This window comes from Guillardia theta, assembly GCF_000315625.1.
Source record: "Guillardia theta CCMP2712 unplaced genomic scaffold GUITHscaffold_37, whole genome shotgun sequence".
Classification (NCBI taxonomy): Eukaryota; class Cryptophyceae; order Pyrenomonadales; family Geminigeraceae; genus Guillardia; species Guillardia theta.
The window spans coordinates 188,054-212,053 of NW_005434637.1; the positions used below are offsets into that span (position 1 = coordinate 188,054).

General features: G+C 49.4%; 7 protein-coding genes across 7 annotated transcripts; 5 read left to right on the forward strand and 2 right to left on the reverse strand.

The window, feature by feature from the left end:
- Positions 1-1,112: 1,112 nt before the first annotated feature.
- GUITHDRAFT_109029 (hypothetical protein) lies at positions 1,113-2,465 on the reverse strand (the record flags this gene model as incomplete). Its single annotated transcript, XM_005831906.1, has 6 exons — positions 1,113-1,202; positions 1,299-1,442; positions 1,488-1,607; positions 1,654-1,851; positions 1,998-2,068; positions 2,123-2,465. 6 exons carry the CDS (start codon positions 2,463-2,465, stop codon positions 1,113-1,115), a joined length of 966 nt encoding a protein of 321 aa, XP_005831963.1.
- Positions 2,466-2,557: 92 nt separating this feature from the next.
- GUITHDRAFT_109030 (hypothetical protein) lies at positions 2,558-3,220 on the reverse strand (the record flags this gene model as incomplete). Its single annotated transcript, XM_005831907.1, has 1 exon — positions 2,558-3,220. The coding sequence occupies one exon, from the start codon at positions 3,218-3,220 to the stop codon at positions 2,558-2,560; it is 663 nt and encodes a 220-aa protein (XP_005831964.1).
- A 1,017-nt stretch (positions 3,221-4,237) lies between these two features.
- On the forward strand, positions 4,238-5,025 carry GUITHDRAFT_152813 (hypothetical protein). Its single transcript, XM_005831908.1, has one exon. It carries the CDS (start codon positions 4,249-4,251, stop codon positions 4,855-4,857), a length of 609 nt encoding a protein of 202 aa, XP_005831965.1. The 5' UTR covers positions 4,238-4,248; the 3' UTR covers positions 4,858-5,025.
- Positions 5,026-6,415: 1,390 nt separating this feature from the next.
- Positions 6,416-9,016, forward strand: GUITHDRAFT_163395 (hypothetical protein). The gene is made up of 4 exons (XM_005831909.1): positions 6,416-8,428; positions 8,482-8,589; positions 8,709-8,825; positions 8,876-9,016. Exons 1-4 carry the CDS (start codon positions 6,452-6,454, stop codon positions 8,966-8,968), a joined length of 2,295 nt encoding a protein of 764 aa, XP_005831966.1. The 5' UTR covers positions 6,416-6,451; the 3' UTR covers positions 8,969-9,016.
- Positions 9,017-11,314: 2,298 nt separating this feature from the next.
- On the forward strand, positions 11,315-11,965 carry GUITHDRAFT_109033 (hypothetical protein; the record flags this gene model as incomplete). The annotated part of the gene is made up of 1 exon (XM_005831910.1): positions 11,315-11,965. The coding sequence occupies one exon, from the start codon at positions 11,315-11,317 to the stop codon at positions 11,963-11,965; it is 651 nt and encodes a 216-aa protein (XP_005831967.1).
- Positions 11,966-15,643: 3,678 nt separating this feature from the next.
- GUITHDRAFT_152814 (hypothetical protein) lies at positions 15,644-16,183 on the forward strand. The gene has a single exon (XM_005831911.1). The coding sequence runs from the start codon at positions 15,880-15,882 to the stop codon at positions 16,141-16,143; it is 264 nt and encodes an 87-aa protein (XP_005831968.1). The 5' UTR covers positions 15,644-15,879; the 3' UTR covers positions 16,144-16,183.
- A 6,368-nt stretch (positions 16,184-22,551) lies between these two features.
- GUITHDRAFT_152815 (hypothetical protein) lies at positions 22,552-23,983 on the forward strand (the record flags this gene model as incomplete). The annotated part of the gene is made up of 2 exons (XM_005831912.1): positions 22,552-22,574; positions 22,715-23,983. A coding segment is annotated over exon 2 (1,190 nt), but the record flags the coding sequence as incomplete, so codon positions are not given.
- Positions 23,984-24,000: the final 17 nt, after the last annotated feature.

Sequence of the window (24,000 nt, forward strand, 5' to 3'; positions counted from 1 at the left end):
GGCTGCACTCAAGCTCCTCCCAGCTCTTCACGTCGGTCAAGCTGGTGAACCCGTGACTCCGACTACCTGCTTTCAACTTTTGATGTAGAATGCTACATAGAGCGAGCTTGTTCCTTCAGAACAAGTCAATGGTGCTAGTCGAAACGAAGTTAGATTACCTGTTCCGCCAGCGATTCACCAATGACCATTGAAGGAACAAGAACAGATTTGCAGCGAAGACGAAGAACCCAACAGTTCGTGTTGATACCCCAAGATATTTCCTCATCATACTGTCGTGACATTCGCTCTGAGGTTGCTCGTTCACTTCGATTGAGACTTCCGTTCACTCCAAGTCGCACAACCTTCTCTCGTCCCTTACCGCAACGAGCACAAGGACTGTGCCGGGAGAGGAGAGCCAAGATGGATGTCTCAGTGTTGAACCATGCTCTCACTCTCCATGTTCACCGTCATGCTCGCACTTCTCCCCCTCTGCGCTTTCACCATCGCCCCCCTGGCCATCCCGATGCCGTCATTCTTTTACTGATTGAGAACCTTGTGAATGGTCACCCACCCCTCAATTAGACAACCAACAGACGTGTGACCCCGTACTCAATAACTTTGACAAAAGTACCCTGATATGTTGTTGAAAAGGAATGCACAGAGGGAGGAGGGAGGAGGGAGGAGGGAGGAGGGAGGAGGAGGGGAGAGAAGAAAGGTTGACCCCCTTGCAGTTCTCCGGCGGCCATCCAGAAATTCTTGGCCCTTCCTGCCTTTGCTTACTTTCAATAAACTTCTCCTCCTCTCTTTCACCCTTAGCAACAACCCACACACTCTCCTTCATCTTTCTCTTCTTCATCCTGAGATCCCCTCAGCTCCTGTGCCTTCGGGTTGACATGAACGAGAGATCATGATTGACTTTATTAACGAAAAAGATTGCTGGAGTGAATAGAAAATTGATGGGTATTGGTGGTGGTGATGATCATTGCGATGGTGATGGTGATGATTGAGATGAGGATGATGATAATTGAGATGATGACGCGGATGATCGGTAGGAGAAATTTCAGCAGGAGAAATGCAACGAGAAGGAAGATGGAGAGCATAAGAGGACGCAATTAAGCAGATGATAGTTTACACTAGGAGGGATCGGAGAGAACGCTCCTGCTCATACTCCGAAAGCCCTCAGAGTGGCTGGAGCTGAAGATGTCGGAGAGAAACAAAGACGTCTGCAGGAGTTGATTACGCGGAGGAGAGGTAAAACAGCAAGCATGCCATGCTTCTCCTCTCCCCTCCCTTCCCACTGTTTCTTCCTCCCTTCTCACCTGAGCCCCGTGCTCCCTCGCCCTCTCCTCCTCCAGCCTGCGCCTCCTCTTTGTTTCTTCAGCGAGTTTCTTCTTCAGATCTTCACAGGTCACAACCAAGCTCAAGATCTGCCGGCATAGTCCCTCCGAGTCTCCTCCTCCCTCCTGCTCCATTCTCAGCCCACCAACCTCCCCTTTCTTCCCCTTCACCTTCCGGGCGACTGCAGGAGAAACATGTGAGGTCTCAACGTCCCTCCTTCTCTCCGCAGCTGATCTCGCAGATGTCTGCTGCTTTTCCAGCTGCTGCTTCTCCCTCCTCCACGTTTCAGCCTGCCACACTCAGCTCAGCCCCACAGCCACAGCAAGGATGCTTGACCCGTTTGACGGCGGCCTCCAGGAGGGGTTCAACGCGATCAAGCTTGTCAAGAGCCTTGCCCGCCATTTTTCGGCATTCCTCCGCTTCCAGCTGGTAGCCAGCTGAGCGTTGTCGCAGGTCCTTGAGGTCTCGCAAGGCGTTCTCATGGTCCTCCATCATCCGCCATTGCGCCTCCTGCTGAGCTGCTAGCGTCTTCTCCTGCACCTAGAGTAAGCATGCAAGACGTGGAGGGCAGCAGGTCGGCGAGGAGGAGGGGAGAGGGAGGGAGCGAGAAGGAAGGAAGGGAAAAGGGGAAAGGGGGGAAAGAGGGAAGAAAGGAGGAAGGGAGGGAAGGAGATTTTGACCTTTTCAGTGTATGCCTTCAGGACGGCATTATGCTCCGATCGAAGTCGACGGATCTCATTGCACAAATCATCTACACATGGAAGTGTCATCACAAGATCTTGTTCTCCTGCCATGTGAAGCTCACCGAACTCCTCCATGACCTGTTGCACAGTTGAAGGGCTTCGATGACTTGTTCTGACGTCGAGGCTGTTCTCTTGAATGACATCTCGCATTTTTGTCTTGAGGATCCCAAGTTCTATCTCTGAGCACTTTGCAATCTCCTCCTTCTCCCTTGCTGCCTCCTCCAACGCTCTCTTCAAGGCCTCGATCTCTTCCTTCAACGAGTCTTGCACCGTTCTCAGCGTCGCCTCCTCAACCTCCAACTCCACCTCCACCTCCTTCTCCTCTTCCTCCTCATCTTCATAGATCGACTTCAGCAAGGAGCTCTGCAAACGACTCTCCTCAAACTCTCCCAAGGCGATTCCCATTGCTCTCGCGGTGACAGCAGCTCTCTCCTTCTCGCTCTTGTGGTCAAGGTGCAGCTTTCATTTTGCATTGGTGGTGGAGTGAACAAAAGATGTCAGATGCAAGGAAACACAGACATTAACAGTTTACAGACCTTCATCCATGACGAGCTCATACTTCGCAGCTCTCTCTTCATCTCGCTCATCCACACGTCGACCTGGCTGATGGTGCCATACCACACCTGCAGAATAAACCGCAGCGCTTCATCCTCCATGGCGAAAAAGGACGAGATCATGCCTCTAACGTCTTGAATCATCACCCTGCAATCTTCGTACTCATCGAATGCCATCTCCAATGCTGCGAGGACACGCTGGATCCTGTTCTCTGCGTTCTTGTCTCGTTTGCACATCCTCTTGAAATGGAGATCCTCTAGTTTTCCCTCGAGAGCCAGCGAAGGGAGATCGTCCTCATCGCAGTCAAGATCACAAGACACAACTTGCTGGCGATGGAGGGAATGGCTCAGCATCTGCATCCTCTCAAGGTGTGACCTTTGGATCTGCCGCTGCGAAGACGACATTACGCTCTCCTCCAGTTGCACTTTCGATGTAGCAGAGGTGTGGTCAGGGGCGGAGGACAGAGTCATCGCAGGAGGAAAGAGAGGGCTCTCTCTCTTGCTCCTTCCTCTGAACGTAGTGAGAACTTCTGCAAACCTTCTCCTGACGCTTCGAGCCATGGCTTCGCATTTTTCTTCGCACGCCCCGAACGCATCGCCCACCATCGGTCACTACCAAAATCTGCAAGGCGGGTGAAATCGTAAGGGAGGGGTACATATTACTAGAGAAAAGTCTGAGCAAGGAGGGGTGGTGCTTTGAAAGATAAAAAGATTGACGATTTGAAAGCCGCACTCTAGAGCTACTACTACTACAAAACTTCTTTACTCAAAGTTAAGTTAAAATTCAGTACTGTACGAGGACAATCAGGAGAGTCGAGGAGGCTTGACCCTGACACTGTCCGATCGCACCGTACTGGCCACACGGCGAGCCTCAGAGAAGAGCCGCAAGCCTTGAAGAAAGACGGACAGCTCGGAGAACCAAACCTAATCCTGCCAACTGCTGTCCCCCAAAGCGGCTGCATTCAACTGCGGCGCGCAGGACGGACAATTCACGGGAGTCCCGTTGACTCCGCCGACTGTGACTCGCGGCCGGATGCGAGCCGGCCCGGGGCCTGCCGCCGCCGCCGCCGCCCCGGGCCCCGGCGGCAGTTCCCGAGAGTCCCGCCGAGGAGTCCGATACGACGGCCGGGCGCCGGATCCGATCGGACGGCCGCAGTCCGATCAGGCTATTTCAAGTTTGATCCGATGATGATCGCCGCCATCGGCCGCATCCGATCGGATCGGACAGTGACCGTACAAGTGGGAGGGGCCGGGGCAAATGTCACGGACTGAGGGATCATGATCAGTTTCAGCGGCCCGCCGGGTGGCACGGGCCAGCCATGCGTGTCAGTGAAGTAACCTGACTCCTTCAAGGTTAAAGTAGCGTGACGCGTCAGCACCTCATTGAAGTCACGAGGAAATTTAATCGTACCCCCCAATATCACCTATCATAGACCCGTGGGCCGGAGACAACGAACGCCTTCTTGAATCTCCGTGATTTCTGACCAGTACCACCCTACCTCCTGAAAATCTGAATTATCACCCCTAGAATAGAACGTTCGTTAGAGGCTTGTAGTAAAGATCACGGGGAAGTAGTAAGCCCCTGGTAGTTGAGATAAGGGTGCCAAGCAGGAAATCGGAGGTAGCTGCCGAACATGGAAGTTCTAGATGGAGGCGACGTGAACGGGTCGGGACAGGCTGGGGATGACATGATGCAGATACAAGTCAACGAGATAGATGAGGAGATGCTTGCCTACATGGTCAAGCAGGTCGTAGTGGAGCAGACCAAACATCACAGGAAGTATGAGATTTTCTTCTTGTGGGTGTTCATGTGTTGTTGCTTCGTCACGATCGCTATCCTCCGGAAGCAAAGGCAAGAGCGCAGACTTACACAACGATGTCGTTCCCACCAGTTGGAAATCGACGAGGATGATCGTCAGGAAGAGGCACACGAAAGTCTTACGAGCTTGAAGAGACAGTGCAGTCCAAGGTGCAAGAAAGACAATTGTGATCCCACAAGAGAGTACTGTCCTGCGTTTCACAAGCAGCAGGATGACTTTCAAGTGTTGCATTATCTGTCTTCGCTATCTGGCAAGTTGCAGCAGATGATGGATGAAAGTTACAATCACGACTATCGAAAGAAAGAGTTGAAGCCAAAACCACGATTGAACTCTACTACATCCCCCCGGCAAAAGACGGCAATCGCAAAACAACGAACCCCAGTCTCTGGCAGTTGTGTTCGTTGGTTGACAACATCTTTCTGATTTTGCTTCGTCATCGCCGACGTGCTTGTATTTCTAGTTTCTTATCCAAGGCTCGCTGTCGACGCTGTTGCCATGATCGCCTACCACCTTATCATCGCAGATTGCAGCTGTAGCATCATTGTAAAGACCATTGACCTGTACTAGTGTCGATTAAACCCTTTCTGCTCCACTTGTTGTCTCCGAGTGTAAATCGGCTAATGGGATGATGGGAAGGAATTCGTAGCCCGACTCTCCTCTCTTGTTCTCCCATCATGTGCCCCTTTTCACCTCTTTGTCCTCCCATTCGCTTTTCAACATCAGTCCGGCCAACTCTTACTCCCATAAACCGAAAACACGAACATGGTTGGGGGGAAAACGTTCCATGAGAGGAGGGAAGGAAAAGAGAAGAATGCCTTGGTGTACAAGAGCTTCTACCACATTACCCATGCTCTTTGCGATGACCTCATGGAAAAACAAATTTCACGAGATTTGACCAACTACCGACTGTCCCTGCTGCTGATTGTGCGCGGGCTGCGGACGTTGTGATGAGGTACACGAATGACATCGTCTATCATGATGAAGATTGTTTAATGCTTTGCTCCTCAAAATATCAATTTCCTCTCTCCTGCCCTTCTCTCTTCTCGGAATCCTCATTTGCTGCCTACTCGTTTGCTTTCCATGCCTTCGATTTTGTTCACCAAATGCTCTACATTCTTACCTCACATTCATTTATCCTGCATCAGTTTAAGATTTTCCAGGCTTTTCATCAGTTTTACACGATGATCACTTGTGGTTTCCATACCATCCTATGGCTGACCTACTTTTTTCCTCGATTTTCTCTGCTGCCTCGCCATCCCGTCATCACAGTCCCACTCCCTCTTATTCCATCTTCGTCCTTCCCAGTGCGTATCTTTAACTCTTCCTCTCTTCTCCTTCTCTTCCCCTCCTCCTCCTCCTCTCCTCTTCCTCTCTTCTCCTTCTCTTCTCCTTCTCTCCTCCTCTTCTCCCTCCCATTGCAGCTCTAGTTCGTCAACGGCTAACCCTCTACCCACCCACCCCCTATTGACCAAGCTTCTGAATCACCCTACCATACCTCCACCAGCAAAAAGTCTTCAAAGTACCCCTCATTTTTCCAAAACCACCCCCTTGATCACAACCTTCTGAACCTTTGAATCAACGCATGGCGAGCGAGGGAGGGCAAGATATGGCAAGGAGACGAAGGCGGGAAGAGAGCAGAAAGAGGATGGAAGTGTATGCAAGAGAAAGAGTATGTGTGAATGAAGCTGTGATCAATGGTGAGCGAGCTATAGAGACAGTTGCCGAGCTATAGAGACAGTTGCCGAGGTCTTCATGGGAGAATGACAACAAAATTTAGGCTGAAGTAAGCAAGCGAGGATTATAATCTATTAAGGAGCATCGATTGTCTCTGAGAGGAAATCTGAAAATGATGAGAATTCTAGAAGAGAAGAGGTAGAAAGGAAGAGGTATCAAACAGCCATTCATAGATTGCCTTGGTAAATCTCCATTGATGCAGGAGCCCTTTTACACGGCATCTTACCAGATTCATCTTTGTCTATAGGTGGGACTCCTTTAAACTTCCCTGGATCACATCAGAATGTCTGGCCTGTCCAGAGACATCTTGAAATGGATCCAGAGCTTGGACTTGTCATACTCGGTCAAGAATGTCAAGAGAGATTTCTCGAATGGTTTTCTTGTAGCCGAAATCTTCTCTCGATACTTCCCTCACGATGTTCCAATGCATTCTTACGACAATGGGATGAGCTTGCAGAAAAAGCTGGCGAACTGGGACCTTCTGCAGAAGTTCTTCATGAAGAAAGGAGTTCCGATCTCACGAGAAATGATCGATCAAGTGATACACTGCAAAGACAACGCATCCATTCCCCTCCTCGAGACGATCTACACCTGCCTGACAAGCAAGAAAGTGCAGAACGTGAAAGCGAAGAACGAGGACGAGCTGATCCCTCCGTTTGCTCGCGCGACTGCGAGCTCGGCGATCAAGGAGAGCATTAAGGACACAGAGCTGGTGACTACGTTGCAGGACGAGAACACGAGCAAGAACAGAACAGCTGAGCTGCTCAACGACCACAACAAGACTCTGAGAAACGAGCGCATCCTCGAGCCGGGGAGATTCACGACAACCTCCCCTAAGAAGAGTCAGCGCGTTCCCCCTCGCCCGATGCCGTCGGAGGTGCCGCAGGGGCAGATCGAGTTCAAGGAGGTGCAGGTCCGAACCATCGACAGGAACGTGACCCAGCTGAGGGCGAGCAGAGACGTCAACGGGACGATGAACCAGTCGAGCATAGGGGACTCGAAGATGTCGGAGGAGGCAGAGACGAAGGCGCTCTCGGTCAAGCCGATCACCAAGCAACTCAACGAGATCGTGAAGAAGTGTATGGGGGAGGGGGGCGTGAAGGGTGCCGAGGGCTCCAAGGACGCTATCGTCGTCTTTCTCGACATGCTCTTGTCCTCCAAGGACCCGAACATGGAGGCAGCTGCGTCGCTTGTCTTCGACACGATCATCAGCGAGTGCGATGAGCTTGTCAACGCCTTCCTTGCCTCCCCCAAGGAGTTCTGGAGGCTGTTTGCGCTGTTCAACAGCGTCTTCTTCTCTCCTGAGAACTCCCTCGCGTTCTCTCATGGCCTGCAGCTCTTCTGCGAGATCGGGCAGCGGATGACAGCACAGGATCCCTTCCTCGCCTGCGGTCTCTTCGGCGACTACGGCATCCCCAAGATCGTGCCTCTCCTCAAGACGAAGCCCTCGAAGCGCAGGAGCCTGTTGAGCATGATGTACTGCTTCTGCGAGACGTCGATGCACCTGAGGATGATCAAGGCCCTTCAGGACGGGCTGGAGGACATGACGTGCTTCCTGCAGTGCGTCGTTGTCCTGATGCACCTTGAGACTTCCTTCACCGATGACCTCCTCGACCTCTACATCTACTACGCCATGACGGGCCTCGGGCAGCAGTCTGCCTCGCTCCGTGCTGCGGCTCTGTCGATGATCGTGATTGTGGTGGAGCAGCAGTATCCCCTGGTGATCCCGATGCTGGACAAGCTCGAGCTCTTGCGCGATGATGGATGGTGGGAGGTGTCAGCGCAGCTTGTCCGTGTGTGCGCTGCCATCCTGTCCATGTTGAGAAGCGGAGAGACAGAGGAGAATGGCGCCATCTGCGGACGAGTGTACAACCTGACGGAAAGTATCCTCTTCTCTTGCCGCTCTCCTCTAGTCAAGAAGATCGCCGTATCGAGCTTGGCTCCTGTGCTGGAAGAGCATGCTTCGCTCAAGGACATGTACAGAGATGTTCTCCTCTCGCTCAACGAACGAGATTTCTCCGCTGTCATGTCTACGCCCAAAGATCAGCAGCAGTACATGCTGGGCAGCTCTCTGCAGTACATGCAAGCAGCGTCTCCGTTGACGCTCCTACCTCCCCTCATGGTCGCGCAGACCCTTGCAATGAAGATCAAGGAGAGCGAGCTTGAGAATCTGGAGCCGGAGCATGTGTATATCCTCTTATCCGTTCTCGACGCTCCCTTCCACGAGGAGGAGCAGGACGCCTGGGCCAAGATCCTTGAGGTCTTCACCTTGTTTGACCCTCTCGCTCTTTCTTCTCATGGCCATCGTGGCAGGACCTGGAGCTGCACGTGTACGTCGCTCTAGCCGACGAGGAGCTCTGCACTGACATCGTCACTGTGATCCAGAAGTGGGTCACCTCCCTTGGACCTCGAGCCTCCAAGGTGAAGATCGACATGAATCTGTGCAAGGAGACGAGCTGACTTTCTCCTCTTCCTCCTCCTCCTCCTCCTCCTCCTCCTCCTCCTCCTCCTCCTGTTTATACTTCTCCTTCTCCTCACAGACTTTCACAACGTTGGGCAAGTCTCTCAAGCTCATCTTCACGCCCGAAGGCGAGTCAAGCAGTCCTGCTGCATGCCAAGATGCGGCGATGAACCTGCTGGGACTCCTCAGGCAGGAGGTACAAGCTCCTCCTTCACCCTCTGCTCCCTGGGCTGACACATGTGGCAGGAGTCTGTAAAGCAGGAGCTGGACACGGTTCTCAAATCGATCAAGTCAGACTTCCAGGGAACAAATCTTGAAGGCTATCTTGACCAGCTATAGATGTACAATCTCCTTGTTTATTTTTTTTTAATACAGGCTCCAGAATTGAAACTGGTCTCGCTAAAAGAAAGAATGTCATGCCAGTTTCTATCATGTCAGTTTCTCGCAGTTCAAGCAGATCTCTCTCTCGTGTTTTTCCTCGTAACTGCATGAAAGTGAGAAATGAGGCAAACGAGTGCAAATGGAGTACTTGATGGTAGAGCAGCTTGTACAAAATTCCTCTCTGCATTGAAAGCATGTTCTCCGGCAAGATACACAGACAGATCTCGAGCAGTATGAACACGGTAAAGTGTCGCACTTCTTTGAAGTCAAACACCCTTGACAGGTGATATTTTCAAGTGGGATCGGGGCAGCGTTCATCAAGATTTGAAATGCATTGACTGTGGAGGAATGATCAAAACAAGTCACTCAATCAACAACCAAGAATACAGGAAACTCACCAAGTTTATCAACCTCCTCGGAATCCATTGCTCCATCGAACTCGGCATCTTGCCTTTCTGACGCAGTTGTAGGGTCAAACTCTGTGCCAGTGTGAGTGCTTCACCTCTAGCCTTGATGTCCACAAACAACCTGTCAGAATGTAGTCGAGACGTTGTCTGACAACGCGATGAATGTTCCAGTCGAGGATTTGAGAGACGTCCGAGCTCCTCTTTCTTGATTCCTGTCCGACAAGTCAGGTTTTCGGATGCGAAAAATATGTACCCACAGGATGCAGACTGCAGGTCACAACGTCAGATGCGATCTCAGGCAATGATGGAAGGGTTCCAAATTTCGCGTTGTGTGTATTAGCCAACCAAGACTTCATCGTGAACTATCGTCCAATGGTTTTCTTTTCCGGCATGCAAGAATCGACGCAGCAAGTGATGAGAGGTCCTATTTACAGAGAAGAAGCAGAGGGGAAACTTCCACAGGAGGACCGAGATGTCGATCGATGATGATGTCAAAAAATAAGGTCGGGCTCACCAAAACTCTCCTCTCTTCCTCAAGGATCGCAACAAGTTTCTGTGGCAAAATATTGGGGGGGGTTCAGATAGTACAACCCCGGGGCCAAGAAAATGTAAAGACCTCTACAACGAGAACGATGGAGCTAGGATGGTTCTATACAAAGAAGAAAATTCTGCTCAAATGATAGGATTTCTCTTGAAACTGACCTCTGTAAGTATTCGCGCTAATTCCGCACAGAACTCAAGCCACCGAGGTTTGGGAGGAAGCCAGATCAGAATTTCACGTGAGAGAAGGGGAAAGGAGACGAGAGTTCAGCGATGGTTCGATCAGCACGAGGAGCAGGACGAGGCGAGCATGTAGGACGCGAGAGCACGACGTGCGACCGCCATCATGCAACAGTGTTGCGCATTTTGGCGGGAAGCCTCTTGCTGAAGGCCACAGATTCACAATCGTTGTCCCTCATCCCCCCTCAGCCAGCCCCCAAGCCTATCCTGAGCCCTCATCCCCCAACGTACGGATTTGACTTCCTCGACTCTGTCCTGCGATACTCATTTATACCGAATATTTGCGCTGGCCCTCAATGGACGTGACAGGCGAGACGGGATCACGAGGGAAGCGCGCATTTAACAATATTTTAATTATGAGATCCGAATCATTGTACTTCAAACATATCCTTGTGACTCAAGGATATCAACATGATCTTTTTCAAAAGGTATCCACTTCGCAAAAAAAATATTTAACCGGTGTTACACCGGTCGCTACGCCGTCTTCACTGGCTGAGCAAGGGCCAAGACATTCCTATCTATTTCACTAATGCGAAATGCGAGGGAACAATCCAAAGCCTTCCAGATCAAATTTCTATTGAGGTCGAGATGCCTCGAGAGAGACCTTTACTACATAGTCACGAGGAAATGTGCTCACGGACTCATCTTCTTTGAAATCTAGCTAATGAGTACCCCTCCTTTTCTCATCACAAGTACGGGTCATTTACTAGTGGCCTCTAGGTCCCTAGGAAACCTGACCAGGCAATAGAGTCATATGTGGAGGTCTAGGACCAGAAACAATTTTTCACGATCTGGGAGTTGCAAAGGGAAACATAGACCAATTTCAAAACATCTATTGAAACTTGTTGATAAATGTTCATTATTTCCATATCAATATCAAATGTTCATTGAAACAGTCACTCCAGACACCCCCCCTGTAAAAAACTATGATTGCACTCTTTAGTCGCGTTTGCTCCCTCGAAGTCAGCGGCAGATCAGGGGCACGAGGACTGAAGCAGGTTTAACCGAGGACAGGAGACGATAAACACACTTTGCCCTGGTACAGACTACATCCTCCAGGTCAGAAGGGAGTGTACAAGAGCACTTATTCAGAACAACTGCGACAAGAGGAGCTGTAATGACGAGCAGATCGTTGTTTCATTCGCGGTTCAATGATGATGGGTCCATAACAAGGTCTGCACCTGTTCACGTTCAACCCAAGACTTCAAACTTCTCTTCCCTTTCCACAATGATGAGCATCATGATGGAAGACAGCATCTGGCTTGATCGGCACCAGAATGAGGTCCTGCAGAAGCGCAAGGCAGCTTCCTGCGGGACCAAGATCGAAGTGTTGGATGAAGAGGACAGCGCGCGTCCTTCAGCATCGTCTGCTGCAGAGCTTGAGAGTCAGTTCAACATGGACTTTGTTCCTCCTGCCGAGAACCATTTTGTCATCGACGAGTTCGTGAGGGGGGAGAGGAGCACAGCGACGGAGAAGACCATGGGGCTTATCATGCGGTTTACGCACACGACGGGATGCCCTCCACTTGCTGGGAAGAGACGAATTGAGGATGAGCAGAACTCATCTGCAGTGAAGAAAAGAGCTACACGTGACGAGCAGTCGAGACGTTCCTCGTCGTTTGAGGACCTGGGACTCGACCATTGCATGCTTGATGGAGTGGAGGAGGATCTTGCTGGAGAAGCAAGTCTTTCTGCCACGTTGAAGGGGATGCGTTCTAGTGAGTGCTCACATTGTGTTGACGTTACGATCCTCAAGAAAGTAGATTAGGGAGTGCAGTCGCAAGGTTGCAATCCTGATGTTTCCAATTATGTCGAATAGATCACAATAAAACAATGAAAGTCGAATGCTTCATGAGATTCATTGTTACTGTTAAAGTGCTAGGATTAACCTGATGCGACATATCGCGGTCACCAGGGCCTGGTAGCTCTCACACACGGGTGCGACATGTTGGTTCCACTCGCATCCTGGACATCAACGTCATCGTGATGAAGACGACAAGGAATCAAGTACATCTTGTTTCTTTGCCTTGACTTTGTCATACATGATCTGGAACAGCATGTCAGATCGCAAAGAGCTGCAGAAGTGATCTGCAGCTACGAACATCATGCATCAGGATATTGCTGGTTTTCCCTTTTGCCGACTCAGCGTAGAAAGTCTCTCCAGTGAAAGGATCAGCCGTGATGCGATGTCTCCCATGACCTTAATTGCATGCACAGTCAGCATGAAAAGAAGCAGGGGAAGGAAGATAAGAAGATACAGAGAAATTACGAACAGCGACAACCAACAAAGAGGAAGTCAGGAAGAGCAGGGTAGGAAGATAAGAAGATGCAAGAGCTAAAGAGACATTACGAACAGGGACAACCAACAAAGAGGAAGTCATTTCAAGGGAAGAAAAGCACAGGATACAGAACAAAGATGACAACCGCTGGTGCTTCTTCCAGCGGGAGGAAGGTTTTCCACAGGCGTTTTCGACACATCCGACCAGGTATTGGTACCCCTCGACGCTCTCCCATAGTTCTACGTAACTAGTCATCACCATTGTCGATCAATCGGACGGGGCCAAGACCGAGTGATGCTCGTCTATCTTGCGGTATGACTCCTTCAATGCTTCGACCTTGTACAGATATCAATCGGTGACAACCAAAGAGCAGTGCTTCCACCGCAAGTCGCTCGTTACGAACAGCTTCTGCATATCTTGGGACATTGTGTCAGCACTTGGATGTTGTCAGCGGCATTTCAACCTGGGGTCGATTCTTGCGCCGCTAAGGTCGTCGGACCGTTTGCGTTGCTGAGTCAAGCATCAGTTGACGCACAACGGAACCAAAAGATCACCTCTGAGGCCGCTGGAATAGAAAGTGTTTTCATCCTTTCAGAGACCTTTAGCCACTGTCATAACAAGTTTCACAATTTGACAGAGATATCACGTATGCTTCCATCTCGCGATTGAGCGCAAGAATATCTTTCTCCTGACCTCTCCGTCCTCTGTTTGCTTCGTTCCCAGAGTCCTCGCCATGCTGCGAAGTCTCTTCGCCTTGACCAGCAAGATTCGATCGTCGTCCGTACTTGATGACGCGCTCACTCTCAGCGTTCTCAAGTGCTGGCGTGTAATTTTGACTTGCAGGCCATTCAGTCTCAGCCTGACATGGCTGGACACTATCAATGGGCCCAGCAAAGTTGCGTGCATAATCGTATCCCCTAGGATCTTGGTTCTCATAGTCATGGAATTGGTCGGAATAGGCATTTGCTTCCGCTCGAGCTTTCCTATAACCTCATCAGTCCTTCTGCAGGTTGAGCCCCGGACACGACAGACCTTAACTTCTCCATTAATTCTTCATCCGTGAGGTTCTCGAAACCTGACAAGAACACAACCGTCGCAATCCTCGAACATGGAATTTGCCATATGATGCAAACCTGTTGACGATGAATGATAGCCTTGCGGATCCTCTTGGAGGAACTGCAGGAGAACAGTCAAAGAGTCCACTAAATTCAGTCTGAAATCCCAAGAACCACCTCTTGATAATTAGTTGGAACTTCGGTTGAGGGTTGCTCCAGATAATTTTCTTTGTTTAGATCACTCCCTGTCGATAACGCACGACGTGTCAGTTGGGGCGAGCACAAAGGTCTAGAAAGTTAACCTGGTTTCTTCAAATGGCCAGAGTCTTGAGGAATGGAACCACCATTCTAGGAGGCAAAAAATTCAATACTGCAGAATCCAACGAATTGAGACTGCCCCTTACAAAGTAGGTAGAGCTTGCAGCTTGTGGGAGTGTTGGGAGATTTTTCGTATTTTGCTTGAATTTCATGATCACCTGACGTATCTGAAGCACATCGATCACGAATAGAAGGCAAAGACCATCACCAACATCATCATCCTTGGCCAACTGCACAGCAGTTTTTTCATCCTTAGTGATCATATTCGTGCTTGCACCATTCTCCAGCAAGAGAGAAACCAAATCCTGCAGAAACAAGATTATGTCACAGGATGCCTTTTTCCTCGCCTTTCACCAGGTATCCATGTTTTGCAGCTAAGTGCAAGCACGTGTAGCCCTGTTCGCCCTTGGGAAATCCCGAATCATTCGCGCACGTCTTTCAAAACCAAATCTACTCACTTGCATGTCAACATCAGCTCCAGCTTCCAAGCAGTATTTGACAATATCAATCCTTCAATTGATCACAATAGCAACGATCAATCTTCGAAGGGAATCTACCTGTTGTAGAATGCAGCATGATGGAATGGGGTGTTTCCACGGCATGTTGCCCAGTTTTTCTGCCTCCTGTCGTGGAAAAATCTTGAGTTGACAACTCGCAGTAAACGCTGTGCACGAACCTCTGCAAGAAGTTAGCTCCACCTTCTTCGACTAGAACTCGGAACACAGGGAGATAGCCAATGTACGCGGCATGATGAAGAATGCTCCTACATGACTTTCAACGGCTGACGAAGAGCAGCGCATTTTCAACCTCCCACCATTCCCCGCTGCTTCCTTTCGGACCCATCCATCAGGAGCAATGCAGTCAACTTTCGCTCCCTTAATTCAGATCAGAATTTGATTTCCCTCACGTCTTTGAATTAAGAAAAAATAAAAACAAAACACTCTCTCGGTAGTGACATTGAAACATACTGGAAAAATGCAGACAAGACAGGAATCTGATAGCACAGAAACAAAACAGGAATCAACTCACATCCCCTCTTCCCCCCCTTCACGCATGCTCCCTCCCTTTCAGTCAGCTGATGTATCCATAACTTGTTCTCACCTTCTTCAAACATTCTCTGACTTGCAGCACATCCCTCCTTGTCACCGCCTCCCACAGCTCATCCTCCCGCCATCTGGCTGTCGCCATCTCCCGCCTTTTGTGAATCGGGACCGGGGCCCGCGACAGTCTCGGCCGGCCCGGGCCCGGGTGGCCAACCAAAAAGCACTAACGTAACTGAGTAAACTTTGAACTCTAAACTCCTAAACTTTGAGCACAGGAGTAAAAGGCACAAAGTTCCGCACGTCGGCCCGGCCGGGCCGCGCGGCTGGAGTCCGATCTGCGTTGGGAACGCAACGGATGGCCTCGTATCTTTTTACTCAAAGATAAGTTAAAAAAAAGTGGGGCTTACAGGGCGATAAAGGCTATTCGATCTGAAGAGCCAGCCTACGGCATCCAACAGTTGAGATGACCGTCAGCACAGTGATAAAAGATCTTTTGTCCTCAGGTCCCGAAAAGAAAGATGTAATATCTGAGTGAACGTTTCAAAATGTAGAGAGTGTTTTCAAAATCTTGCTGCCTTTGACCTCCTATCTCAGCGGTTTGACATACTAGAAAAATACACTGAAAGCACTGTAAACCTGAGGAAAAATGTCAGCAAATGTCATCGGTGCAGGTATGAACATTGAAAATATCTCTTTTCGAGAACAACGGATGGATGCGCCCCTTCCTAGTGATTCTAAGAATAGATTGCTTGCTTCCTGCCGTCGCGCTACGCTCTTTTGGCAGACACAACATTGTATCTCTTGTATCTATCGTGCCTATCATCACCTTATCTTTCTCATCCGTGAAGATCCTGACCATTTCTCCCATCCTTCCTGCTGTTCTTTCCTCTTTCTGTCTCACCGTCGCCCATTTTCTTGTTGGAAAAACGTTTCTCACACATTGAAATTGAAAACACAATCCCAAACATAAGGCAACTTACTACTGCAATGGCACACAAACTGAGCCTCGACCAAGATGGAAACAGAAGCAGGGATATTCTATTGGCGGACATTGAAACTTGGAAATGCAGAGACAGTTCAGAAAGACGAGTTCCAGACATTGGCCTTTGCGAGCAGAATATCAAAAGTGTTTCAGATTCTAATGAGAAAAAAGCCAAGAACTACGAAACCATTTGGAAGAAACATATAGAAATCCGAAAGTCTGAATTGGAGTCGAACGAAGAGCTACAGAAATGGTTGAATCTTTGGTAGTCCTTGTTCATTTGCTGTGAAATAAAGAATGTATATCTGAAGTTTTTATGTATAAGTGCAAATGCAATGGAACAAAATCAGATGACCATTAACCAATCAAGGAGATTGAGATTGATCAAGAAATCTTATTTTGGACTGGGATTTTCATCGAAGGTCACGACATGACACTCGTCAAGAAGGAATATATTAACAAGAAAATTTGCGATAAAATTATCAATACACAACAAACTACTAATCAAGACTAAAATGTGTCGTCTTTCAAACTAAACTGAATCATCTACCATATGTTGAGCCACTTCTGCAGCTCATCAGAGTTTTCAAGATCCTTTTTAACATCATCAAAGTGGTTCTTGAGAACTTGTTCGTACCTCGTGGTGCCAACCGGATATTCATAAGTACAGAAAGAGACACTTGATCTGTTTTTGACCATCTCGATCAATTCTTTAGAGTCATGGGAATTGCTCGTCTTATTTGAAAACATGGAATTATTGGTTTGAGAAGACGTGTGTGTCTTTTTTGTTTCGTCCATGCTTACATTGGTTCCAAAATGATTCCGCAATTTGTCCGCTTCTGCTTGCTTCATTGTGTGACAAGAAGGCAAGATTGATCTTTTGAATGTTTCCTGAACGGTATGTTTCGAAAAAGAAATGATTTCAATGCCTTGTTGTAAAACTCATCAACGATGATGAGATTGAGATGATGGATCGTCGAATAGTAAGATTGACACGAAAGGCTAGGATAAAGGCTGTGATGAAGGTTGGCGGGAAGGAAAGGGAAGAAGGGAGGGAGGGTGGAAAGGCAGGAAGACAGGCAGGCAGGCAGGCAGGAAGACAGGCAGGCAGGCAGGCCAGGCAGGCAGGAAAGCAGCAGAAGCCAAAGGGATCTGAAACTCCTCCATTTCGATTCTTTAGCACCTTGAGGATGTAAAACGATGTCGGTTGAGTAAAACCAAACTTGGTAGTAGCCTATCTCCCAATTCAAGTTTCTACCCCGGCGTTACCCGCACCGTGACATAACCTTTTACTCAAAGTTAAGTTAAAAATCGTGATAGTCCGTCAAGGTTACCCGGTCACTGCCAGGCTGAGAGCCTCACCCACCGGGGCCCGGGCGGGCCCAGGGGGCCGCGCCGCGGGCCCGGGCCCACCCAAATTTCAAATTTTTGTCAGGCTCTCTCAGTGAGGCCCCGCCGGGGGGCCGGCCGCCGGGCCGGGCCTGCCGCGGCCCGGCGTACCGTCCGGTCGTCACGGTACGGAGTACGGTTTCACAGTCACGGTAGTACGGTCCGCCGGTCCGACGGTACGGTCACGCCCGGCGGCCGCCGGGCCGGGACTGAGTGCACTTGAAGTGACACTGCCGGGCCGGTGACGCCGTGGCACAGCACGGCCGGGCCGGGCCGCCCGGCCGGCCCTCAGGGCCTCGGCGCGGCCGAGCCGCCGCCGCCACTGGCAGTGAGCCGCTGAGCCGCAGTGAGCGGCGGCCCTCAGCTCAGGCGGGGCCCGGCACTGACTCACTGAGTCGGACGGTCACGGCGGCGGCGGCCCGGACTGGGGCGGCGGCGGCCCGGACCGTACTGGCCCGCGGCGCCCCGGCCCGGCCGCGCGAAACAGGCTTTGAAACTACGGCCGCGGCAGTGAACTCGGAAGTTTTCAGGCACCGTGACGGTGCCAGTAACTAGGCTCAGGGACCGAGTGTCCTGGCAGTGGCCCGGGCTGAGGCTGCAACCGTGAACGCGCGGCCGCGACGGTACCGTACGGCGGTACGCCGGTAATCTAGACAGCCCGCCTATCTGAACCGAATCAGCGACTGCCCTCCGCCAAAACTTTACTGATTTCAAACACCACGGCCCATCATGAGCAGCAAGCCTTGAAGCCTGAGACCAACCGTGCGTCCAAAGTTGAGTCAACTTGGCTGAACCGTCCGAGTGACTGCGGCTTCCGGGGCCTTCCGAAGTTCGCACACTGGCACCACCACCTTGGCGCGGCTTCCGCCCATTCTGGGGTCAAACCGCGTTGGTCTTTATTAACGCAAAAGAGGAATGCGTATGCTGTTCTCATAGGATACCGGTGGTGGTGTACCCCATCGTTTTTGAGGGGTGGTGCTCGGTAATATCAGTGGTAGGGGTGCTTCAAATTTTGAACTGGCGTGTCCATTTGTTTTAACGGTAATGAATTGTTTATTCGAATCCGTGGTACAAGCAGTTGTACTGAGTAACGGTTTATAACTGCTGTTTTGTACCATCTAAAACAATTTTGATGACCCACCCTATCGATGAGGGTGGGGAAACACTCCCCATCATTCCCATCGTCAAATCGCACACCGTCATGCTGAGCCGCCGGGCGAGCACAGCAGCCAGGTCAGCGAGCTGCCACCATGAGCACAGGTGAAGGACTGCCGAGTAAGAAGATGATCGCAAGGTACACTTGGCATCAAGAATCCAGCATAAATTCTTACTTGGTGATCTTGCAGGAGTGGATCAATCTGCATGAGTTCGTCATCCTACATGTCCGACGACTAAGTCAATCGTATCATCAATGTTCTCTTCAAGACTTCTGGGCTCTCAGAGTAATGTACTTTATCTGAAAAGTGAACTGAATAATAATATCTGTAAGACAATGACGAGTTCACTTAATTAAGGCGCAATCACATCTCACTTGACTCCCTCCTCGGCATGTCTTCTGTACGCTTCGTTACATCGTTGCTTCACACGTTCAGAAAAAGTTTGATGATATTTGAATTTTTGCCTAAACCCTAATTACTTGACTCTCACGAAGCTCTTGTTGAAGTATCTCCCCTCCCCTCTCCAAACTCTCCTCACTCAAGTCCTTTGCATGTTCGCACATTTGGTGAAATGCATGAACTTTGCTTTGCTTCCCTAATGGCGGAGCTGTTGACGTCCAATTAAGCCTCAGATCATATCAGAGATCAAGTCTCGAGCTTGTCAGCTTGCATGCAAGAATCCATTGTGCGTTGCAATCAGACTGACATGAATGTAGAATCAAGGTTGGAGGTGATATCTGATTTGACATTTATTATTCATTCGAAGCATTTATCTCAGGATGTCGAACTACCAGCAAATTGACACGGACTCCCAGTCAATGATAATGACAACCACAATAGCATATGGTGCGCGCACAACAGAATCGAAGCACATGCTGTAGGTGCACTGCCATCCAACACCGTGCCGTTGGGTTTGCTGTCTTCAAGATTTTTCAATATTGTTTGTCACAAAGTGGCAAGGCTTTGAGCATGTGGACATGGATATATACAAGACTATGCATCTTCACAAAGTGGTTTTTAAGTCATGCAACAAGAGATGCATCATTCAAAGGCGGAGAAGTACAAACATGATGTGAACAAGTAATGTGGCACAGTGAAGCATCTCTCATAAATATGATATTCCATCCAGTACATGAAGATGAAGGTCTTCGTGGAATAAAGGTCTTGGAATCTTGTAATCATGTGCGTTTCAGCTGCAACCATTCAGAACCTAGTTATCAACATCGCCATGCTTTTGCTACTTGTTCACAACGATTAAAAAATGAACAATCCACAGCAGAACTCTCTAACTGTGTGATGTAATGAGTTCATTTGCACCTTTTCCTCTCACAAAATACTTTCGAGTCTCTTCATGCTCGTGTGTGTTCGTGGTATACTCGTCCCCATCAATGGATGCGTTCAACAAACCAAACTTTGAAAACAGATTATGGCATTGTAACATTTTCACCAACCGGCACAGCGGGTTTGACGAAGAGAAATATTGATGAGGCTCACCTGCTGCAAGTGACTGCAACTTGGGCAAACATGCTCGCACAAAACTCAAACACTGAAGACAAGGATCGGCAGAGAAGAGCTTCGCGACATGAGAGCAGAATGGTGAGGGGAGACGCGCTGGGGTAGTGGGTGGAGGCGTGTAGAATTAAAACATTTTAGAAGGTACCAAGAAACGATAAGCTAAACTTCCAAAATCACTTTTAATCACGGTTTTGAATATGGTTTGAATTTCAACAGTACAAAATTTCAACCTGCGCAAATCACACGCCGTGTACCCCCATTTTCCCATGCACCACCCCCTTGAAGATATAGGGCAAAAACCAACGCGGTTTGACCCCAGAATGGCCGTACGGTCCCACACCCACGGTGGCTGCGCAACGAGCCTTCCGAGTAGACACCTCTACTCAAAGTTAAGTTAAAGATCAGTACGAGGACAATCAGGAGAGTCGAGGAGGCTTGACCCTGACACTGTCGCACTCAGATTATGCCTGGCAGATCCTGAGTATCATACAGTACGCCGGGTACCCGGATACGGCAGTGTCAGCTGAGTCCACGCCGAAGGCTGACACACTGTTTGTGACTCTGAGCCACCGTGTGAACGTTGAACGAGTGAATCAAGCTGAGATATTCTTTCTAATATGCAAAAGTTACGTTTGTTGCCAACATACACGGAGAATCACGTTTTTCGTCAATCCGCTTTACAAGACGAACACGCCGGGCCAGCATCTGGAAACACAATCAAGAGGTCAAATGTAATTTACGATCCCTGATGCTTCCAAATGTCTGTCGCCTTACTGGAGACATGGATGCCGTCGAAAGACGCAGCTTGTACGGAGGAACAGCAAATCAGAAAAAACGTTTGTTCTTTATTTTACACGAAAGAATAATCTATATCTACATGTTGATGTATCTTTTCCATCACTATTCGACCTATTGATCACGACGCCGAGTGACAACATTTGCATAAAATCGACTTCCACTTCCACTCTTGATCGACTTTGAATTCTTGAATGAGCTAGATGGTGAAATGTTTGATATGTGTGGCGCTCTCTTTTCGACTGAACACTTGTGGGTAGACTCGTTGCTAGATGTTCGTGATTGAACCTCAGTGGAACATCTACTATCAACACTGTTGCTCCGAAGCTGACCATAAACGTTAAAGCCATTATCAATCTTCGGAATTTCAGGAAGGTCATTATCCTTCTTTAGTTTTGGCGAAGTGCTTTCCTCCTTCTCGCTTCCTTTGTGCTTGGAGAGCTGTCGCACACTGAAAGCTACGATCAACATACTGAAGAGCATCATGTACACGGTCGCCATTCGAATAATTGAGTTCCTCTCTGCATTCAATGTCTGAATCTCAAGGAGGAGCCTTTCTCTAATCGCTTCCTGTGGTGTGGCCATGTCTTCGCGCGCTTGCTTCTGCGCGTTTGCCTGGCGGAGCGGGATATATAGGGTTCAAGGAAGGGGTGTGCTAAAAGATTTATATCATAAAACTATATAGTCTTTTATTTACTTTTTGAATGGCCCATGAGACCCCCGCACGTTACCGTAAAACTTCTTGACCGGTGCAATGATGCAAGAGGGGGGAGTGGGGTAGGGGTTAGTTGTGTAAGGGTCTGCAATTTGGGTTTATCTCAATCAAAGGGGTTCGGAAATCCACTACCTCATTTTCTCTCCCATTTAAAGGGTACTTGAAGGGGAATAAATGGGGTACTTTATGAAAGGTAGGGGTCTGAATGTAGTTGAAGGGGTCCCTACCTCGGATGCGGAGGTACACATTTCCTGGAGCTAAGTCATAGTCAAGTCCGGATATGAGAAGATCCGTGGCGGGAGGGGTACAGGCTGGGAGTATGTACCCCGAGAGGTAGGGTGGTGTATTTGCCTGTTTTGCTGGTAGGGGATTGCCTTTCATTCATTCGAAAGAGATTCAATGAATATGAGCATTGATAAGCAGTAGCCCTTCCTAGAATCGAAATCCTTCCACCCTACCCCCTGAATAGGCCTGATTAAATACCTCCAGTGTCAAATAACCCTACCCGGAATATATCCATGAAAATGTCTAAATACCACCGGTACTCATAAGCTACCTCGATTCCTCCACTTGGTGTTAAACCCCTTGGCCTTTTGGACATGAGGTCCAAGATAGAAAACTCGCAACGGTTCGATAAAGTATCCGAAGTCAAGATGGAGGGGTCCCTGAAACAAGGGAATTGGACGGGTAGAAGGGACCGTGTTCAAATATCTAATAGATCGCATCTTTCGGCAATAAAACTAATATTAGCTGGTTTTTGGTCGGAGGTGGGGGGTGAAGCACTATGTGGAAAAATATTAGACTTTCAATTGGGAAATCTGCTCTCCTGACCCCACCACTGCTTCACCACCTTGACCGAATATCGGAACCTTTCGCACCTTAGCGAAGGCCTGCCTCACGTGATACCGGCAAGGCAGGCAAACGTCCCGCTGCTGCACCCGGAGGCCAACAGGCAGATGCCTCGTACTGATTTTTACTTAACTTTGAGTAAAGAGAATGCCGACTGGCAACTGTAAACCCGGCCGGCCCGGAGGGCCAAATCTTGACTTCTCCGGTGAACACTGAGAAACCGTTACTGTGTGCTCCGATACCGTTACGTGTCGAGTGACCTTTGGCGACAGCAATGCAGGTTGGTGAAAGGAGGGAGCGGAGCTGAAAGTGTGTGGTTGGGGGGTGATGGTGTGAACAAGGAGACGATTCAGAAAGGGTAGGGACGTTGAAGTTGGTCACAACGAATTGTTAGAATGAAAGAGTGAATGTTAACCTCAGGTTTGATCGAGTGGCATCCAAGACTGTCCGACATGCCGCCAGCCCAGGAGAAGCAGGTTAAACTTCTGGTCAGCTTTCTCTTTGCTTCGGTGTTTCTCGCAATAGGATCTATTCTTGTTATTACTGGGAAATCCGATTCTTCCTCGTTACTTGAGCTCGATGGCATCCCCCTCGACAAGAATGCCCTCAGCCAACTGCAAGGCGAAACCTTGGGAGCTTCTGGAAACTCTTTGAGCTTGGTGGAGTCTCATTTGTCTGCAAAGCGGATCAACAAGCTGCTTCAAGCGCATGAAAGTGGACAGATTGATGGGATTCCCCTTGACTCGCATGCTATGGCAAAGCTCAATGGGGGAACAAGCTCAAGGCTGACCGAAACTGAATTTCACAGACCTAAGAGGCATAGTAAGGTTGTCAGCCGTGCGCAAAAATACCTGAACCATGGAAAAGCAGCCCTTGACCAAGGAAGATGGAAGTCTGCAGTGAAGGACTTTTCGCGCGCAAAGCGGATTTGGCGCTCTGAAGGCAACGACAAGTATCATTGGGCACAGACTTTGCAATCAGATGTGTTGAGAGCGCATCCCAGATCGAACGCCGGCTCGAAGCACTCTTCTCCCAGCAAGAGCCCTGCAATGAACAAGGCTGTCCGGGAAATCTCTTCAGGGCACGCTTTTCGAAGTCTCTACGGGCTCATGAGGGAAAGACGTTCGTCGTCTAAGAGCTCTGAAGGGGTTTCATCTGCACTCAAGGCGGCTGCCCGTGGTGTTGAACAGGCAAAGAGAGGCTACAGTGCTTCCCTTAGCACTGTCAACTCAGCCAAAACTCAGCAACTTGCACAGGTGTCCCAGAAATCTGAAGACTTCAAGATGAAGAGATTGATGAAAGAAGCTGAGCAGAGGCTAGCAAAGAAAGAGAAGCAGATTATCCAGGAGGAGTTCAAGAAGATGTACAAGCCACAAGCTACAATGAGGCAAACATCGAACACGATTACGCTGGAGTCTCCTCCTACAGCATTGGCAGCCAATCAATATCCAGGCAACCAGTACGCAGGGAGTGGGTATGCTATCGGTGGTGATAGTGTTCAGACAGCGGTGGGATCTTCTGTACAACCGCAAGCTACATCGCTATATCAGCCCTCTTTTGTGCAGCAAAACTATCCCGTGCAACAACTGTATGATGGAACTAGCGAGCAAGAGCTTCCTCAGGCAGCGAGCGAGGTCGTTGAGGGGGGACCTGAAGAGGTCGTGGAGTCATCATACCCTCAACAGCAGCTTGCACAAGGTCCGTTC